General features: G+C 48.9%; 2 protein-coding genes across 6 annotated transcripts in view; one reads left to right on the top strand and one right to left on the bottom strand.

The window, feature by feature from the left end:
- The window catches only part of pde1a (phosphodiesterase 1A, calmodulin-dependent), a 62,576-nt gene extending 59,984 nt beyond the window's left edge, over window positions 1-2,592 (top strand). For all 3 annotated transcript variants that reach the window (XM_077002179.1, XM_077002177.1, XM_077002178.1), the window contains 2 exons: window positions 1,269-1,456; window positions 1,785-2,592. In XM_077002179.1, the coding sequence (XP_076858294.1) occupies window positions 1,269-1,456; window positions 1,785-2,065 (469 nt within the window). In that variant the 3' untranslated portion in view covers window positions 2,066-2,592. The remainder of the gene's footprint in view (window positions 1-1,268; window positions 1,457-1,784) is intronic.
- A 700-nt stretch (window positions 2,593-3,292) lies between these two features.
- On the bottom strand, window positions 3,293-19,098 carry ppp1r1c (protein phosphatase 1, regulatory (inhibitor) subunit 1C). Of its 3 annotated transcripts, none has more exons than XM_077002182.1 (6): window positions 18,436-19,082; window positions 17,456-17,516; window positions 12,726-12,811; window positions 12,181-12,247; window positions 4,522-4,680; window positions 3,293-4,161 (listed from the first exon to the last, which is right to left on the bottom strand). In XM_077002182.1, exons 1-6 carry the CDS (start codon window positions 18,514-18,516, stop codon window positions 4,091-4,093), a joined length of 525 nt encoding a protein of 174 aa, XP_076858297.1. In that variant the 5' UTR covers window positions 18,517-19,082; the 3' UTR covers window positions 3,293-4,090. The 3 variants fall into 3 exon arrangements, with proteins under 3 accessions (XP_076858297.1, XP_076858296.1, XP_076858295.1); XM_077002181.1 differs by lacking the exons at window positions 3,293-4,161; window positions 4,522-4,680 and adding exons at window positions 4,690-5,603; window positions 6,176-6,379 and having other exon boundaries at window positions 18,436-19,097; XM_077002180.1 differs by lacking the exons at window positions 3,293-4,161; window positions 4,522-4,680 and adding an exon at window positions 5,624-6,379 and having other exon boundaries at window positions 18,436-19,098.
- Between the last annotated feature and the right edge of the window lie 190 nt (window positions 19,099-19,288).

The following is a 19,288-nucleotide window of genomic DNA, read 5'->3' as shown; positions in this document are numbered from 1 at the left end:
TGCTGTCTCTCTCTCCCCAGCAGTGCTGTCTCTCTCTCCCCATCAGTGCTGTCTCTCCCTCCCCAGCAGTGCTGTCTCTCCCTCCCCAGCAGTGCTGTCTCTCTCTCCTGCAGTGCTGTCTCTCCCTCCCCAGCAGTGCTGTCTCTCTCTCCCCAGCAGTGCTGTCTCTCTCCCCAGCAGTGCTGTCTCTCTCTCCCCAGCAGTGCTGTCTCTCCCTCCCCAGCAGTGCTGTCTCTCCCTCCCCATCAGTGCTGTCTCTCTCTCCCCAGCAGTGCTGTCTCTCTCTCCCCAGCAGTGCTGTCTCTCTCTCCCCATCAGTGCTGTCTCTCCCTCCCCAGCAGTGCTGTCTCTCCCTCCCCAGCAGTGCTGTCTCTCCCTCCCCAGCAGTGCTGTCTCTCTCTCCCCAGCAGTGCTGTCTCTCTCCCCAGCAGTGCTGTCTCTCTCTCCCCAGCAGTGCTGTCTCTCTCTCCCCAGCAGTGCTGTCTCTCCCTCCCCAGCAGTGCTGTCTCTCTCTCCCCATCAGTGCTGTCTCTCTCTCCCCAGCAGTGCTGTCTCTCTCTCCCCAGCAGTGCTGTCTCTCCCTCCCCAGCAGTGCTGTCTCTCTCTCCCCAGCAGTGCTGTCTCTCTCTCCCCAGCAGTGCTGTCTCTCTCTCCCCAGCAGTGCTGTCTCTCCCTCCCCAGCAGTGCTGTCTCTCCCTCCCCAGCAGTGCTGTCTCTCTCTCCCCAGCAGTGCTGTCTCTCTCCCCATCAGTGCTGTCTCTCTCTCCCCATCAGTGCTGTCTCTCTCTCCCCAGCAGTGCTGTCTCTCTCTCCCCAGCAGTGCTGTCTCTCCCTCCCCAGCAGTGCTGTCTCTCCCTCCCCAGCAGTGCTGTCTCTCTCTCCCCAGCAGTGCTGTCTCTCTCTCCCCATCAGTGCTGTCTCTCTCTCCCCAGCAGTGCTGTCTCTCTCTCCCCATCAGTGCTGTCTCTCTCTCCCCAGCAGTGCTGTCTCTCTCCCCAGCAGTGCTGTCTCTCTCTCCCCAGCAGTGCTGTCTCTCCCTCCCCAGCAGTGCTGTCTCTCCCTCCCCAGCAGTGCTGTCTCTCTCTCCCCAGCAGTGCTGTCTCTCTCTCCCCAGCAGTGCTGTCTCTCTCTCCCCAGCAGTGCTGTCTCTCTCTCCTGCAGTGCCGTCTCTCTGTACAGTGCTGTCTCTCTCTCTCCACAGCAGTGCTGTCCAGGAGCTGGAATTGTTGCGTTATGTTTTTCATTGTTGTTGTTGTTTATCTCGTCAGCTTGTCAGGTCGAGGCTCAGCCACTGTGGTCGAGTCCGTTCAGAGACACAGCGAGCGAGATCTGGGTGACCAGCATGCCGTGGCCACGGACTACTCCCTCACCGGCATCGACCTCAAACGGATCCGGCAAACACTTGCCGAGGTCATCCAGAGCAACAAGGAGCGGTGGAAGGAGTTGTCTGTTCAAGGTGTGTATGCGTGTGTGTGTGTGTGTGTGTGTGTGTGTGTTCATATGCCTAGGAAAATCTGTGTTTAATCAGAGGATTAAACAGGTTTGATAACCTGTGATGTGGTTTACATTGCTGTGTAAATGGTACATTAAATCCAGTTTGTCTTCTGAATGGTTTTGGTGACATTATGTGGGTTTACCTGGTTTAGTGGGCACAGCCCTGTTCTGCTGCTCTTCAGTGATGCCATTCAGTTCCCCCCCCCCCCCCCCCCCCTCACGTTTTCCTCTCTCTCTCTCTCTCTCTCTCTCACTCTGTGTGTGTGTGTGTCTCTCTCTCTCTCTGCCAGAGTTGGCCAATAAGGAGCGGGAGAGGCGTTGTGAGCAGGAGGCATCATCCCGAACAGCAGACATCACACTGACTCATGGAAGCCCGGCCCGGGCCAGTCACGATTCGGAGTCAAAGTCCCTGAGTGAACTGAACCACACAGACTTGCTCCACTCCTCCCAGGACTCTGTGGGACGCAGCCCCCGCTCGCCCGGGGGTGATCCAGGCGATGGATCAGCTGAGCCCAGCCCTGAGGCCCAGCCCAGCTCAGAGCCTCCACCCTGGAACAGCAAAACGGCCTGACGGGGGTCTTGCTCCACCGGCCCCTGGGTGTAGCGGCCCTGAACTCTGACACTGTGTGTGTACTGTGGTATAACGCAAAGCTGATAATGGTTGATGTACATAGCACCGTGTCAGCTGTATCCTAACGCTACTGTGTCCTTAGCGGTTGGAGAGGGGGAGGGTCACAATGATGGAGAGTTTTGATGTGTCCATGACAGCAAGCGTCGTCATAGAGATGGCGAGGAATACTGTGTTGTCATGGAAACTTTGTTTTCGAAAGGAGGAGGAGGTTGACCAGCCCTCGAGGAAGAATCGCTGAGCCTCCTAAACGCTGCCTTTTACATCCCCCTTCATCCACCCTCATCCACCCTCATCCACCTTCATCCACCCTGATCCACCTTCATCCACCCTGGTTCATCCTGGTCCATTCTGGTTCATTGCGTCATTTTTGTAAATTAGCATTTTAATTTTCTTTTTTGTTTTATTTTTTTGTCTCCCCAGGTACTTGTAAAGTTATTTATTAAAGATTCTTCTGCTTCCCTTTAAAATCACAATTGGTTTCATTTTCATATTATTTTCTACTGCCTTCCTTGATAGTGCAAGCAAAAAGAAAGCAGAAATATGGGACTCGTCTCCATCCTGACGCCCAGGCCTAATGAGTCTGTGTGCAAGTCTAGCTGCTGATTTTAGCAGTCGCACCCTTCAGAGTAAAGACCCACTCCACTGAACATGCACAACAGCGCTCTCTGCTGGTCGCGAAGAAAACCATTCGTCGCATATGGATTATCAGAAAAATTAAACACGACACAATGTAGTTTTAAATATCTGATTAAAGTATGTTGGAGAAGAAACAATAGAGGCAGTTTATTTCTGTTTAAACACATCAAACTGCAGACCATCTGGTAGGGACAGAACGTTTCAGAGCTTCTCAACACCGCTGAAGCCAAAACTAATGCTGACTGGATCCGTCAACGTGCTGCCAACAACATAAAGCTGTTCAGCCTGAAAATAATTCAACTTAACGCTACCAGGAGAGAGCTGAGCTGTTTTACAGAAAGTAGTAGCTCAGAAAAACCAAACTTAGCACGACAACAACAACAAAAAAGATGTCCAGCGGTATTAACAAATCAAAAAACCCTTTAAGTCCTCACTGCAGCCTTCATAGAGAGGCCTGTGGGCTGGGGGCGTGGCCATAGGAGTAAACTCTTTTGATTTGCTGTCTGGCGTACATTAGTAAGAAACATAACATCGGTTTAAGCAGTTTTAATATGTATACTATAAAAATATAATTACTGTTATTTAAATTCAACACCCCAAAAATAGAAATGTCATGCAATTTCAGTTAGATAACATTTTTGTAATCCTTTGAAATTACAAGACAGCACTAAACACTGCCGTTACACTGTTCCTTTCCTCAGGCCAGAGCCTTTTGCCTTGTTACCTCCCAAATAAAACGCCGATATAAAATAGTAATACGAGTATACTTTGTTCTGCCTGTTCTTAAACGTTGGCATACTCTTGGGCAGAAGACCGTGCTGGTGTGTGTATTGATCTTAGCCTTGCTGAAAGTGAGCAGCGTTTCTGCCGTGGGCTCCAGAAACTCACGTTAGTAGAGTGTCGGTAGTACAACAGTACTGTGCTTGCCAGAGAGTTAGTTCTGAGTACATCTACTACAAGTTTACCAAAAATAATGTAATTTTCAATTCCTGGTCAAGTTGTCAAGTGTATCACTGAGACATCACTGCACAAACAGTTTAAATGGACACACCATAAAATTCAGAAAATATTGGATGATTAAAGAAAAAAAGAAAGGAATTCTCATGATTAACAAGTTATGATAAAACAATAATATGAAATATATTGATGATATATTGTCATAAGCAAATGAAAACACCTCTACCAGTTGTAGAACCCTCACACAGAGAAACTGAAGAACACAAACAGGGTTTAATAAGAGGTGTTGGACGGGCCGATTGGCTCATACTGTCCCACTCTCTTGCTTACTAATTAAACCTTCATCAGGGTCATGGCTGCCTGTCTCTCATCTTACGGTAGGTCCTCTTCATCCTCCAGAAAGGCTGAGGAAGACTCTGTCTGGTCTTTACCTGTCTTCATGCCTGGTGAGAGAAAAGTGATTTGCATAGCCATGTGAGTGTAGACATACAGATACTTATGTATTCTGCTTATATTGTATTCAAATGTGGATAAAAACATTAAAAGGTAAACTATGCTAAGCAGTTCTGACATTCACTGTTTAAAGTGGCCCTCCTGAAATCTCTGATAGTGATTTTAAACGAGCGACATGCTCGACAGTCAATGTCAGTCATCAGCCAATCAGTCCACCACAGTGTCTCTTCTTCCTTTGTGTACAGTGCAATTGTCTACTTGGGTAGAACATTCCTCGGTTCTAGAGTGGAATGGACAGTTCTGGAACTCACTGTGGTTGTGGAACTTCTCCGAGGTCATGTGGCTCCTACCTGCTGTGAAGGGGGGCTGCTGTTGGTAAGGTGTGTCTTTGCGTCGGGGTGGTACGTGGGCTGACTCCTCGGACAGCGTGGCCAGAGGGGACTGTGGACGTCTGGGCCGGTGGAGACTCTCCTCTGGTCCGGCACGCTGGATCTTTGCTGGTTCTCTACCTGCACGGAGATGCACAACAGCATGAATCCCAACACTTGCTGAAACTCCCCCTGGTGCCACAGGGCATCTACTCTGAACTTTCAGCTTCATAGCTCAGTCTCTGAGAACATCTCAGCTACTGGAGACAATTTTCAGAGTTGGATTCACTCCACCGTTCACCAAAGAACAGTGTTAAGTGATAACAGACACAGCCCTGTGAAGGACACAAGAACAGTCAGGAAGAATATCAAGAACTCAACTCAGTTCAAGTCAGTGTAAACTCTGATAACAGTGTAGAGAGGCAGAAAAACATCCATTATTCATGACTCTTATTCAAATGTGGACTGTTTGCAGACAACTGAGGTGGTGTGAAGTGTGTGGGAGTGGGAAACTCATGCTGAACACTGTGATAAATACCTGCTAACAAACACCACACACTCCATGAGGTTTTCCATTTCAAGCTTGAAAAAAAATCACTTTTATTTCTTTCATTCTAGTTCTGTGAACCATCGTTACATAAAGAAGGTCAGAAGTTTTTACAAACGCATTTCAAAGGACCAGGAAATCTTCTGTCAATATTTATCACACCACAGATATATTCTTAAATTATTACAAATACTGAAAGTGGATGAAGGAATTCACAAATGTGTACTTCCTTATACGAATTATTGACATTTATGAACAAGCATATTGTCAAACTCAAACAGAAGAGATACAGAATGCTATTAAACATCAATATCATGGTTGGCATAGCTACAGGTAAAAGAAGAGTGTATGTACACAGAAAAAGAGTTCTTGTAGAAAGAAGATCTGAAGGGCGAATACAATGATTACGAGAAACAGAGGTGCGTGTCGCAGGTGAATGTCGGGGAAGGTTATCGCGACACGGATGAAGGACTGGACAAGGTTTGCTGTGGACTCTCTGAAGTCCCTGCTGACTCCTCTGCATATGAACACACAAAAGAATGACAACCAGAATCAAAATAATAATTTCCAAAAGAAATGTAACATGAAAATAAAGTAAAGGAGAGACAAGAAACAGAAGAAGACTCGTCAGCACATGGAGGAACTCCTCAAGACACCAGTCACCACGAGGCTAAGGTAACGCTAACGTGCAGTCGTGCAGCAGAACCAGGTCCAAATCTAGCCCTTTTTTCTGAGCTTTTTTGCTTTTTCCAAATGCAGTTAAAAAGAAGAATGTTTCACAGCCCAGCTGTGTTTAAGCAGTCATCTGAGGAATTAGCAGTTATGCTTCACATCAGAGTTTGCAGTAATTCCACAAGAGGTCAGACTGACAAGGTTAATGTTTACACTAGAAACACTTTAAACACACTGTTCAATTACAGTGACTGTTCAGATTCTCTGAAGGCTTTAAATATGGATCGCTGGACTGAATCAGCCATGAAGGAGAAGTGTGTGCTCACAAAGTACAAACTGCCCCTGACCTAGATGTCTCTGTCCATGCGAGTCCAATAAGAATGAGGCAGACCCGGTTCTGTTCTGATCTAGACTTACCCCCTGCCATACTGCTTCCTGCCTGCCCATCACAACTGACACAAGACTCATTGCCGTTTGGCTCTGGGCAGTTGTGATTGGCCCATTGGACTGCGTTGCCAAAGTGGTGCTCTGTGATTGGACTGGGCGTGTCTGGACTGTCACAGAGTCCCACCTCCAGCTGCTCCTTTCTCTGAAAGTGTTGCTCCACCATCAACTGCAGTTCTGCACTCAACACACACACACACACACACACACACACACACACACACACACACACACACACACACACACACACACGTATGCACGCACGTGCACACACACACACACACACACACACACACACACACACACACACACACACACACACACACACACACACACACACACAAAACAAAAAGCACAGTGCCATACAGTGGACAAGGCCTATCAGCATATGAAATGCATGAGACTGTAAAATGTACTATAAACAAATTTGTCTGACTTTTCTAAGATGCAGACGTCTCTGTGAACACAGTGAAACGTAATGCAAGATGACATGGGCTTAAAGAAGTAGAGCTCCTATTTTAGCCTGTGATCACTGAATTTCAGTGAACAATCGGTCCCTTTTGTCTACAGAATCTGATCGTTTTGGATGAAAGACGGCGAGTCTGCTGTTCGGACTCGTCTGCTATCCGATGTACTGTCAGCTATTTCAGCACAGGCAGCATGCTTCCTGGTCACATATCAGCACCAAGCCATATTACACTGTAACACGACACCACTGTTATAGAGAGAGCTTCTACGTTCAATCGTAGCTGAAAGACAGAGAGAGTGAGAGAGTGAGACTGAGTAAGAGGGAGTGAGAAAAAGAAAAAGAGAGAGAGAGCATTAGTAGACTGAGAGAAAACAGAGGTTTGATATTAGCATGTCAAAACTGGACTCGTCCTCGGATTTTAGTGGAGACTAGTGGGGGTGGACAAAGGGAAACATCACAAACACAACCTTAAAAAGGTCCAATTAAAATAAATAATTTAAAACAATGCAAAACCAACCAGCTGAACTCAGGAGAAAGGGAGCAGTAAACAGACCATCCCTGTGCCTGTGTGCTCATCTCTGTGCCTGTGTGCTCATCCCTGTGCCTGTGTGCTCATCCCTGTGCCTGTGTGCTCATCCCTGTGCCTGTGTGCTCATCCCTGTGCCTGTGTGCTCATCCCCGTGCCTGTGTGCTCATCCCCGTGCCTGTGTGCTCATCCCCGTGCCTGTGTGCTCATCCCTGTGCCTGTGTGCTCATCCCTGTGCCTGTGTGCTCATCCCTGTGCCTGTGTGCTCATCCCCGTGCCTGTGTGCTCATCCCTGTGCCTGTGTGCTCATCCCTGTGCCTGTGTGCTCATCCCCATGATTCTGTGCTCATCACTGTGTCTTTGTTCTTAGGGAGTCACAGAACCAGTGAATTGACAAATAATGAAGTATAGTGAACAAGGTCCATCTCCTTCCCCACTGACTGTAAACTCAGCAGCCTTGTCTGCTCCCATAGACCACACGGCCTCACACGGCCTCACACTGCCTCACACTGCCTCACACTGCCTCCTGTCCTCTCACCCGCCCCTCTCTCATGGAGTCTTATTAACTCCATGTCACACTCTCTTTAACTATTTAATGATGTCTCAAATCTCCTGGTGAACTCTATTTTCTGCAGATAACATTGCCTAGATATAATAGCCATGGCAACAGATTCATCTATCCCATGTATGAAACGGAAGTTTCACACAGTCCCAGAAGCACAGAGATGAAAAATGGGTGGAGACAGCTATGGTGGAAACAGCTAGGGTCTGGGTGGAGACAGCTAGGGTGGAGACAGCTAGGGTCTGGGTGGAGACAGCTAGGGTGGAGATAGCTAGGGTCTGGGTGGAGACAGCTAGGGTGGAGATAGCTAGGGTCTGGGTGGAGACAGCTATGGTGGAAACAGCTAGGGTCTGGGTGGAGACAGCTATGGTGGAAACAGCTAGGGTCTGGGTGGAGACAGCTAGGGTGGAGATAGCTAGGGTCTGGGTGGAGACAGCTAGGTTGGAGACAGCTAGGGTCTGGGTGGAGACAGCTAGGGCAGAGACAGCCAGGGTGGAGGCAGCTAGGGTCTGCGTGGAGACAGTTAGGGCGGAGACAGTCAGGGTGGAGACAGCTAGGGTCTGGGTGGAGACAGCTAGGGTGGAGTCAGCTAGGGTGGAGACAGCTAGGGTCTGGGTGGAGACAGCTAGGGTCTGGGTGGAGACAGCTAGGGTCTGGGTGGAGACAGCTAGGGTGGAGATAGCTAGGGTCTGGGTGGAGACAGCTATGGTGGAAACAGCTAAGGTCTGGGTGGAGACAGCTATGGTGGAAACAGCTAGGGTCTGGGTGGAGACAGCTAGGGTGGAGATAGCTAGGGTCTGGGTGGAGACAGCTAGGTTGGAGACAGCTAGGGTCTGGGTGGAGACAGCTAGGGCAGAGACAGCCAGGGTGGAGGCAGCTAAGGTCTGGGTGGAGACAGCTAGGGTGGAGTCAGCTAGGGTGGAGACAGCTAGGGTCTGGGTGGAGACAGCTAGGGTGGAGATAGCTAGGGTCTGGGTGGAGACAGCTATGGTGGAAACAGCTAGGGTCTGGGTGGAGACAGCTATGGTGGAAACAGCTAGGGTCTGGGTGGAGACAGCTATGGTGGAAACAGCTAGGGTCTGGGTGGAGACAGCTAGGGTGGAGATAGCTAGGGTCTGGGTGGAGACAGCTAGGGCAGAGACAGCCAGGGTGGAGGCAGCTAGGGTCTGGGTGGAGACAGTTAGGGCGGAGACAGTCAGGGTGGAGACAGCTAGGGTCTGGGTGGAGACAGCTAGGGTGGAGTCAGCTAGGGTCTGGGTGGAGACAGCTAGGGTGGAGATAGCTAGGGTCTGGGTGGAGACAGCTAGGTTGGAGACAGCTAGGGTCTGGGTGGAGACAGCTAGGGCAGAGACAGCCAGGGTGGAGGCAGCTAGGGTCTGGGTGGAGACAGTTAGGGTGGAGACAGCTAGGGTCTGGGTGGAGACAGCTAGAGTGGAGTCAGCTAGGGTGGAGACAGCTAGGGTCTGGGTGGAGACAGCTAGGGTGGAGACAGCTAGGGTCTGGGTGAAGACAGCTAGGTTGGAGAAAGCCAGGGTGGAGACAGCTAGGGTTCAGGTGAAGACATTAGGGTGGAGACGGGGGGGGGGGGGGGGTTGTTTGTGAAGAACATGACAGCTGAGGTTTTTGGGTTGAAACGGCTGGGGTTTGGGTGGAGACCACACTGCTGGTCTGAGGCTGTGTGGAATGGCGTCCTGCCGCAGGAATGCTGACTGGTTCTTCGTTCTGGAGTGTTTTGCTCTGCTCAGCTAGCCTGCCCATCTACGGCTGCATCCACAGTGATGCCTCCGCACTTATTGATCGATCGCCTCAGGCTAATATAGTTTAGCACGTCCATGCCAGGAAATGGCTCCGTCCGGGAGGCTGTTCTGCTGCACTCTGCTCCCCCCCCTCCACCCCCCTCCACCCACATCACTGCCCTAAGAAAGCCTCTCCTACACCCACCTCCACCACTCTCATACAAACACCATCTGAAGCAAACCCCATCTGAGAGAGCAATGCAGAGGTGCAGACACTGTGTAGACCTCCTAAACACGGGCCCTTGGGGTCTACAAAGCTCTGAGAAGGTTTGGCCTCAGAGATCCTGAAATCTTCTAATGACATAGGCAGACAAGAGCGGAAATAAAGCAAGAGGATACTCTTATGTGTAGAGGAGCACGGAGTTCAGGGTTGGCTGCTAAATTACAAACACCTGCTGACAACAGAAACGAAATTCTGACACACACACAAAAGAAACTGAAGACAGAGATGTGTGTGATAAGTGAGGAGGGAACCAGAAACTCAAGCTTCTGCTGTCAGGAAAGATTCTGAGTGTGCCGAGTTTAGAAGCCACGTCACACACGGGGTATTCCTACAGCTCTGGCACTGTGTCTGGGGTGGCAGATGGCATGGCAGGGGCGGGTCAGAACCTCTCCAGGTTGGTTCTGGGTTTAGGATGGTTCTGGGTTTAGGTGTTGTTACACTCATGGCTAATCTGGACAGTCTGACACATTTAATTCAGGCGTTAGCACTGCTGCAGTTATGTGACCCTGATAATGTGGGTGTCACCAGAAGTACAGCTCTAAAAATGGTACATCCCACCAACTCCAAGAATGGTATGTCCCATAAATTCTGAGAAGAGCATGTCCACAACTGGGAGAATGGTATGTCCCACAAACTGTGCATTTTCCACAGCATTTCTCTTGGTCTAAGGTCTAATTCAGTGTTCTGGATGTAAGGATAAGGCATGGTTTAAGGTCCCGGACAACACATCTGACTCTACTCAAAGGTGTAGTAATTAGGTGCTGAGTGGAAACAGGTGTGTCAAGGAACAGAAGCCCTCTCCCAGGACGTCTACCCTAATTCGTTTAATAGGTTTGTTTACAAGCAAAAGACTATTAAATTTGAATTGATGCAAATGAAGGCAATGGCAAAATATAGTCTATGTGTATTTAACACAGATGTGTAGGAACTATTACACATATCACAATTTGTGTTATACACCATAATGGACTATGAGAAGAGAACAGAATTTATAACTACCAAGTATTGTTAAAGCGGTAATGAACTCATAGGTGTGTGATGTGCGGAGTGAACTGCACAGGTGAGCAATCGAGGTGCTGCAGTGTGTGTGATTGGACACGTGCTTATGAAATGGGAGGAGTGGGAGGAGTTGGGGAGAGGGAGGAGTTGGAGGAGAGGGAGGAGCTGGAGGAGTGAGTGGAGTGGGAGGAGTTGGAGGAGAGGGAGGAGCTGGAGGAGCTGGAGGAGTGAGAGGAGTGGGAGGAGTTGGAGGAGCTGGAGGAGTTGGAGGAGTTTGAGGAGAGGGAGGAGTAAGAGGAGAGGGAGGAGCTGGAGAAGTTGGAGGATTTGGAGGAGTGGGAGGAGCTGGAGGAGCTGAAGGAGTGGGAGGAGAGGGAGGAGTGGGAGGAGTGGGAGGAGAGGGAGGAGTTGGAGGAGAGGGAGGAGTTGGAGGAGAGGCAGGAGTGGGTGGAGTGGGTGGAGTGGGAGGAGTGAGAGGAGTTGGAGGAGTGAGAGGAGTTGGAGGAGAGGGAGGAGTTGGAGGAGAGGGAGGAGTTGGAGGAGTTGGAGGAGAGGGAGGAGTGGGAGGAGAGGGAGGAGAGGCAGGAGAGGCAGGAGTGGGAGGAGTGGGTGGAGTTGGAGGAGAGGGAGGAGTTGGAGGAGAGGCAGGAGTGGGTGGAGTGGGAGGAGTTGGAGGAGAGGGAGGAGGAGGGGGTAACAGCCTGTGTGCTCTCAGTGGTGGAGATGCCAGCAACGCAGACGGTACAAAGTAAAGCAGTGTGTGCAAGTTTGGTGGCAGATGGTTACAGAGGTCGTGGTCATGGTTACGGAGACGACATCAGGGCCTTACTGTTTTCCTGTGATGGAGAGCTGTGTTCTTAATAAGGGGCTAAATCTCTGAGCTCACAACAATTCAATTAGACCACAGTTCTCAGGGAAACAGGTCTGTGCATCATTAAATCTCACATTTCACCATGATTTGATCACGCTGATCTGATTATTTTGCTTTGATTCAGAGAACATTTTAAAAACATAGTATCTATGCATGTGACTGAAAGACCTATTTACACAGCAGATTATACACAATGAAAACACACACTAGACACAAACTAGACACACACTAAACTTGATAACTCATTTAGTGGGTTTTGCAAAGAAGCTGAAAATTGAAAAAAATTATATATTATTATATATTACTTATTATTGATTCTCATACTCCAAAATCAATTTCCACTTTAGGACTAATACATTGCTAACAATAATACATTCAAACTCCCCAATAATAATAATCATAATAATAATAAACTAATGGGCAGGATGGTGGGACAGATGGCATGTTTGGCATGAAGTGTGTGTGTGTGTGTGTGTGTGTGTGTGTGTGTGTGTGTGTGTGTGTGTGTGTGTGTGTGTGTGTGTGTGTATACCTCTCATGGTGGGCGGTGTGTAGACGCTCGTCTTCCTCTGGGCTGGAGACAGTTGGGCAGACCGGGTCTGGCATGGACAGTGGAAAAGCACTGTGAGACAGAATTAGGATAACCTTTCACCCCCTCCAACACACACACACACAAGCGCGCGCACACACACACACACACACACACACACACACACACACACACACACACACACACACACACACAATTTCAAGAGCTCCACCCTAAGTAATCGATGAGACGCACATCAGTGCTGCCTCGGTGGTGTGGAGCAGACTGAGGTGGGCAACACCACCTGCACTCACCATTACACCACCACCACCATCACTCCACCACCACCACCACCACCACCATAACATAACCACATCACCCTCACAATCACAACACCATCACAGCTCAGTGTGCATGTGTGGATGATTATGGTGGGAGTGCAGGAGCATGTCATGTCATGAACACAGATCAAAGTGCTGCTCTAAATTAAGGGAGGGGTCTGAACCTCCTCCTGTAGATTAAGGCAGACAAGAGGATCCAGGAGCTACCTCTCCCTGGGTGGATCCAGGAGCAACCTCTCCCTGGGTGGATCCAGGAGCAACCTCTCCCTGGGAGCTTGCTGACTGCTTTTCATCTGATGCATAGAGAGATAGAGATGAAGAGAGAAATTAGGAGAGAAACAGTGAAAGTTGGAGTGAGAGAGAAAGAGAGAGAGAATTGGTTTTCAGCATGTGCCTGAAATATGATCTACATGTTTTTTTTTTTTACCTTTTTCATTTAATATTTGGTCCAAAATAGACAAAGGATGCAGAACATGAAAAAACGTGCAAGATTTGTTTTGCTGTTTTGTCTGCTGGTCTATATATAGGCCTATCTGTGCCACTGGAAGAGAACATACAAATAGATCATTTCCAGTCAGACATGATCTGAGCGTCAAACTTTCTCCACTGTTTCTGTCACGTCTGCTCACTCTCCAGTGCCCTTAACGAATGACATCCCATAATAAGCAGCAACAGTGGTTGCAGCAGGCGTCTGTCCTCAGCCTTTATCTGATCCCTCACACCTCGTGTGTGGACGCACGGTGTACTAGAACTGATGTTAAAGACGTTGCACACCATTACAGAAGGCCACGATGAGACAGGAACTAGTCAGGAACACTGTTTACTAATCAGAAACCGTCTGAAGTGTAAAACCGTCTGAAGTGTATGTTTCTTAACTGTTTGTATATGGAGAAGTTTTTTATATTAAATAATGCAGAGATGGGCACCATGTGTGTTTTACATACACTCTAACATACACTCTGGAGTCGTGAAGTGCAGATCACTTCATCTGCCTTCAGGTATTAATTTCCTCAGTTCGCTTTAGCCCACGGTCCATGGTGTCTAATTTATTACATTTATTTGGAAAATCTGCATTTTAGGTTCTCATATTCTTATCACGCAAAGTACCATATTAAACAAGAAAACTGTACAAACGGCGTTCATAGACTAATTGCCCAATGATTCATTTTAAACATGGGCTATTACACCTTACTAGACTAACATCTAGTAAAATATATTTATGAGGGCATTGTATGTACAGCGCTCTGTTCGGTCCAGTCTGGATGAACCGCCCACAATAAGATCATTATTCGGAGGTCACGCTCGTGGTGGCCAGGAAAAAAAACCTCTCTCCACTGGGCCCGGGCCACGAGCTCACGCGCTCTTTAGAAACGAGCTCACGCGCTCTTTAGAAACCCTCCACTCCACCGCGCTCTCACCGGGGCCAAACACACTTCATAATGAGCTCATACCTCAAGTGCATGAAAACAAACAAAAACAATTCCCACTGAGACCAGAGGAGGGACGCACAGTAACTCAGTGTTGGCCAAAGACCTCATTCTACTCGTCTTCTGCTTGTACGGTTGTGCTGGCTCCAACACAGTAGGAGACTGTTACACACAGGGAGTTATTACACAAGAGTTGGGCAGGCAACGCCGTGGGTTCTGAAAGAGTCTAGTCCAACCGGCACCGCCAGCAAGTTCCAGATCCCTCTGCTCCAGACTCCGACAGCGAGACCGCGTCTAGCTTCGCGGACCATCAAAACGGTTCTTTTATAAGGCACCAGCAGCACGCTTTTGGACCACAGAGGAATGCCAGTGTCACAAAGAATTGCTGTGTGCGTCCGCTCTCCGCCCACGCGCGCGCCTGCAAGAGCCAAGCAAGCCGCAACAGCAACCGAGCCGGTGTACCGCCGAAATCCACGCACGCCGCGACGCGTCCAACCAATCACGAGCCGGTAAAGGACGCAGCACACGTTACAGCATGCTTGAAAAGATTCCCGAGCCATTCGGGAAGCCAGCACGGTTGCCTCCAGATTTGATGTTTTGTGCACAGCTACGAACATACGGCGGCACGAAGAGGTCGCGAGAGGGCTCGTCTATAAAGTTCTTCGCAGCAAAGCAAACAAGTGTTTTGTTTTTTGGAATGCGAGAAGTCCCGTTGGCAGTAATTATCGAGAGTTGGGTAAGAAACGCCTACCACCGGATTGGCAGGAATCAACACTTGGAACTTTTCTCCTCCTGCACGCTCGCCGACAATACAGTTTGTGAATCAGCGCCTGTCGGCTGGCGTGTAGATGGTGCTGGCTCACTGCAGCAGGACGGTTTAATTACTGCACATAAGATTCGGCGCTGACCGCTCCTTATTAACCCAAATAGCCCGTTCCTCTCCGAGGGACAGGAAAGAGGCCGGCCAGGGGCGACTGTTATTCAGTCTCCGATCAAACGCACCGAAACAGGGTGTGATGATGAGACCATTTATACCACTTTCCAAAGGTGAAAAAAATATCACCACGCAGCCAAGACTCTTATGTTGTCAGTTTCCTTGTTGGTGTTCTTATAAAGTGCATGATCTTTCACATACCACGCAGTATTGTGACACACACCAGATGCAAGCTGTCACGGTGCAGTTGTGTTCATTTTGCCTCTGACGTCTGTTACTCAGAGCTATCAATAGATTCATACTGCACATACATTACTCATTGGGAATCTGTTTGACCACCCAGTAGCATTGTCACAGGGTCAAAGGTTAATGTATCAAGGTTAAAGTGTAGTGCCTCTTGCCTTTCAGGCAAAAACACCCCCCAATGAGCACACAAAATATGCACGCACAGCCACACACACAGACCTTGCACAGTTCAACCACTGATGTCGTTTAACAAGACTATTATAAAAATGGTCTTTTCCATTATTCATTGTTGACCTTTACTTAAATGTCAATGCTACGGCAAAACTCCGACCAACATCATTTTAAGCACTACCTCCATAAACAATCCCCCACTCGCCGACCACAGGTTTGACAGAACTCGGGCTGTAGGGCGTTTCCTCCGGCCGCTGTGGCCAAACTACGGCTGTTTTTCCACTCTGCAGCAGTGATGGGGAATAAGGTGTCCTTGTGCTTATGCTGGATTGAGCAGGATCTCCGAGGAGCAGGATCTCAGAGGAGCAGGATCTCAGAGGAGCAGGATCTCTGAGGAGCAGGATCCACGAGGAGCAGGATCTCTGAGGAGCAGGATCTCCGAGGAGCAGGATCTCTGAGGAGCAGGATCTCAGAGGAGCAGGACCTCCGAAGCAACACGGTCCATATGGTGAGGCGACGGGAGGCTGTTTGTTCAGATATTGGCCTGGGGCTTCACGGACATATGCACAGTGTGGCACACCTGTCCCCACCCACAACTAGAGCCCTGCCCACTGAAATCTTTAAGCCTGTCCTCGCCCACAATTAGACCACCATCTGCTGAAATGTTTAACCCTTTCCTTGCTCACAGCTAAACCACTGCTAGACCATCACCACCTGAAATCTTGAAGCCCGTCACAGCCTGCAACCACAGTCACCGTCCCCAACATCTTCAGCCTTATGCAGGCGTGCAGACGCACAACCAACCCAGAGGTGGAACTTTATGAACTTTAGTCTCTGAAATGTTTGGGGGTGGTCCTGCCCATGACCTCTAACCCCTCTAAATTGTCGTCATTACACTTTTAATCTCATCAGCACCAGACAAAACAAATCCTGAAGTGGGCTATCCAGCACTGAAGGCTTCTGATAACACTAACCATGACCCTGACAAGGCTACAGACGTGTGTCCATGTGTGGAGTCTAATCGCTCCTGCAGTGGGTCTCAGATACGAGTGCACTGCACCTGTTATCAGGAAGGAGCACAGGGTACCACAGGTGCTCATAAAGCATAACACGAACCATTTTGTTTAAAAAAAAATGGTACATTAGTGCAATCTTTTAGCAGTGTGCATGACCTCTGCATGGCTCCGTGGTCTTTCTTCACTAGCTCATCTAATGCAGCTTTGGACGGGCGTATATGGCTGAGGGTCACAGCCAGACTATTGTGTTCGCTGCAGGGCCCTGGTGTAGGCTGTCCTCGCTCCCAGACCTCTGAACTCGCTGCACAGGGCCCGACCCGTCTGTGAAGAACCCGACACTTCTGTGATGCGTTAAATCAGATGAAGTGGTGAACGCTGTAAACACAGTAAACAGACTGAGACAGACGCACTAAAACAGCAGAACAGTTGTGGCGTAGAGGGAGAGATATAGCCTCAGTCGGACGAGCTACAGCACCAACTGGACGAGCCACAGCACCATTCAGACGAGCTACAGCACCAGTCAGCCGAGTTACAGCACAAACCGGACTAGCCACAGCACCAATTAGCTGAGCTACAGCACCAATTCGCTGATTAGCTGATTCATATGATTTAACGCATAACCAGTCGGACAAGCCACAGTACCAGTCAGACGAGCCACAGCACCAGTCAGACAAGCCACAGTACCAGTCAGACGAGCCACAGTACCAGTCAGACTAGCCACAGCACCAGTCAGACGAGCCACAGCACCAGTCAGACAAGCTACAGCACCAGTCAGACACAACAGTCCCACTACTGTTGTGTAGCAGTAACATGGCCAACCATGTCTGAAAGGAGACGTACTGAAAACCCCCCACTTCAGTTCAGCTTTATATCAATATTTCACTTATTTATTTATGTTCTAATTATTTATTGTTTATTAATTATTACATCAATGGGCTTACTGGGTCATGGTAACAGTTTTGTTAACTTGAGGCCCATTGAAGTCAAACAACACGTTGGCCCTGCAGACTGACCACATGGCCACTGGAATAGAGGTAAACCCACAGTTGTACTGCGGTAACCTTTGACCCCCATATATTACCTGATGAACTGGATTCTCTAAAAATATTACCTTATGAGCTGGGGTGTAAATAGTAATATTACCTGATGGACTGGGATCGTTATAAATAACGAGAGTTGCTGGAGTGGGTCTTCGCTTGCGTATCTGTGGATTAAAAAGAGAGAGAGAGAGAGAGAGAGGAAGAGTGAGGGAGAGAGCAGGAGAGAGTGAGGGAGAGAGAGGGACTTAAGTGAGAGAATTTAACTGAGCAACTGTAAATAACTGTATATCACATATTGACATAGCGGTGGTTTTCAGATCATCTGGCCTTCAGTGAAGATGCACATGAGCTTTAGTGTTAAATCCAAACAACCTAAAAAGTCAGAACTTCCATCTCATTAGTGAAGCTTTTCTCGGATCACATGCACATCTGAGATAGCATGACACATCAGACATCAGTATCTGCACTAACCCTTATTAGATCACAGCCGTATTCCTGAGGCTGGTCTCTTCTCTGAGTGCATGTAGTGGTCAGGATTTTTCCTGTATAAGCAGGACTGAGCAGAGATCTGACACTGCCTCACTAACACATCACACACTCAGCACAGACCAGGCCAATATGCATCCTGGCAAACTCAACTCCAAACGTTACTCTGATTCCTCAGCTGGACGTTGTGCCACAGTCTCTGGACTTTGGACTAAAGATGCACGTTTAGGTCTGATCCAGCACACACGACACTGAGCTGAATGAACACTAGAAGAGTAAATGCAGAAGTTCTCCTGAGCCAGCAGCAAATGCACGCGCACACACACACACACACACACACACACACACACACACACACACACACACACACACAGTCCTGCACACACACACAGTCCTGCACACACTCTGCACTGCAGACACGAGGTTATTAGCGCTGCCAGACACTGAACCCAGCGAGCAACACAATGCTAACGAGTCCCTGTTATAGAAGTGATCCGTCAGCTAAGCACTCTGAGTGTCTCTGGAGGTCTCCTCTACAGACAACAATATGTTAGGCTCAGAGTAACAGGAGAACCCCCACCCACCCCTCCTACTTACATGTTCTGCTGCCTGAGGGTCCAAATGGCTCTGAAACGACGGAACAGCAAACTGGATCTTCTTAGGGCTGTTGGGCTCCATGTTGAGAGTTAGCAAACAGGCACAGAGGGAGAGTGTGAGAGAGTGTGGGAGAGAAAGAGAGAGTACGAGAGCGAGAGAGAGAGAGAGAGAGTGTGGGGGAGAGGAAGAGAGAGAGGACAAAGAACAGCTGTATGGTCAGCCTCACCACCGGCCCCCTCCTTATGAACTCCACTGAAGAGTCTCCCTCCTGGACCGCCTGCCTCCGGCTCTTCAGCACACACAGGGAGAGAGGAGGGAGAGAGAGAGAGAGAGAGAGAGATAGAGTGCGCTAGAGACTGAAAAAGCTAGATTTGGGAAACAGCTGGACCATCCAGACCAGCACTGCCACTGTCCCTTCGTCCAGTGTAGAAATATAATCACTTCCAGTATTGTCCAACCAACCCCTGTGCTGAGCTGGGGCTCCTGTGCTGTAAGAGTAGTGTGTGTGTGTGTGTAGCATCAGACAGCTGATGTGCAGTCTCCACCCTCAGCAGTATTAATGAGCCTGTGAGCAGAGCAGTGTAAGCTCCTGGACAGGCGTGCTGATGCCAGTCCATTATTGATGACCCAAGTCCAGAAAACCCGCTGCAGACTGTTGGTTTTTTTCCTGCTCACCCGTGCCTGGATTTCACTTCCTGGATGGAGGCGGAGCTTTGGAATGAGAGTGGCTTTACAGTGAGAACACATTACATGCTTCATCACTCTGACACATCATTTATGGTTTTTTAATTATTCAGATTTCCAGGGCTGAGGAGTATAAATCAATCTCATCCTAAAACACCAGGATTATTTT

This window comes from Brachyhypopomus gauderio, chromosome 4 (genome assembly GCF_052324685.1).
Source record: "Brachyhypopomus gauderio isolate BG-103 chromosome 4, BGAUD_0.2, whole genome shotgun sequence".
Taxonomy (NCBI): domain Eukaryota; kingdom Metazoa; phylum Chordata; class Actinopteri; order Gymnotiformes; family Hypopomidae; genus Brachyhypopomus; species Brachyhypopomus gauderio.
The sequence above is the reverse complement of the archived record's forward strand: the minus strand, read 5'-3'. Positions and strand labels throughout refer to the sequence as shown.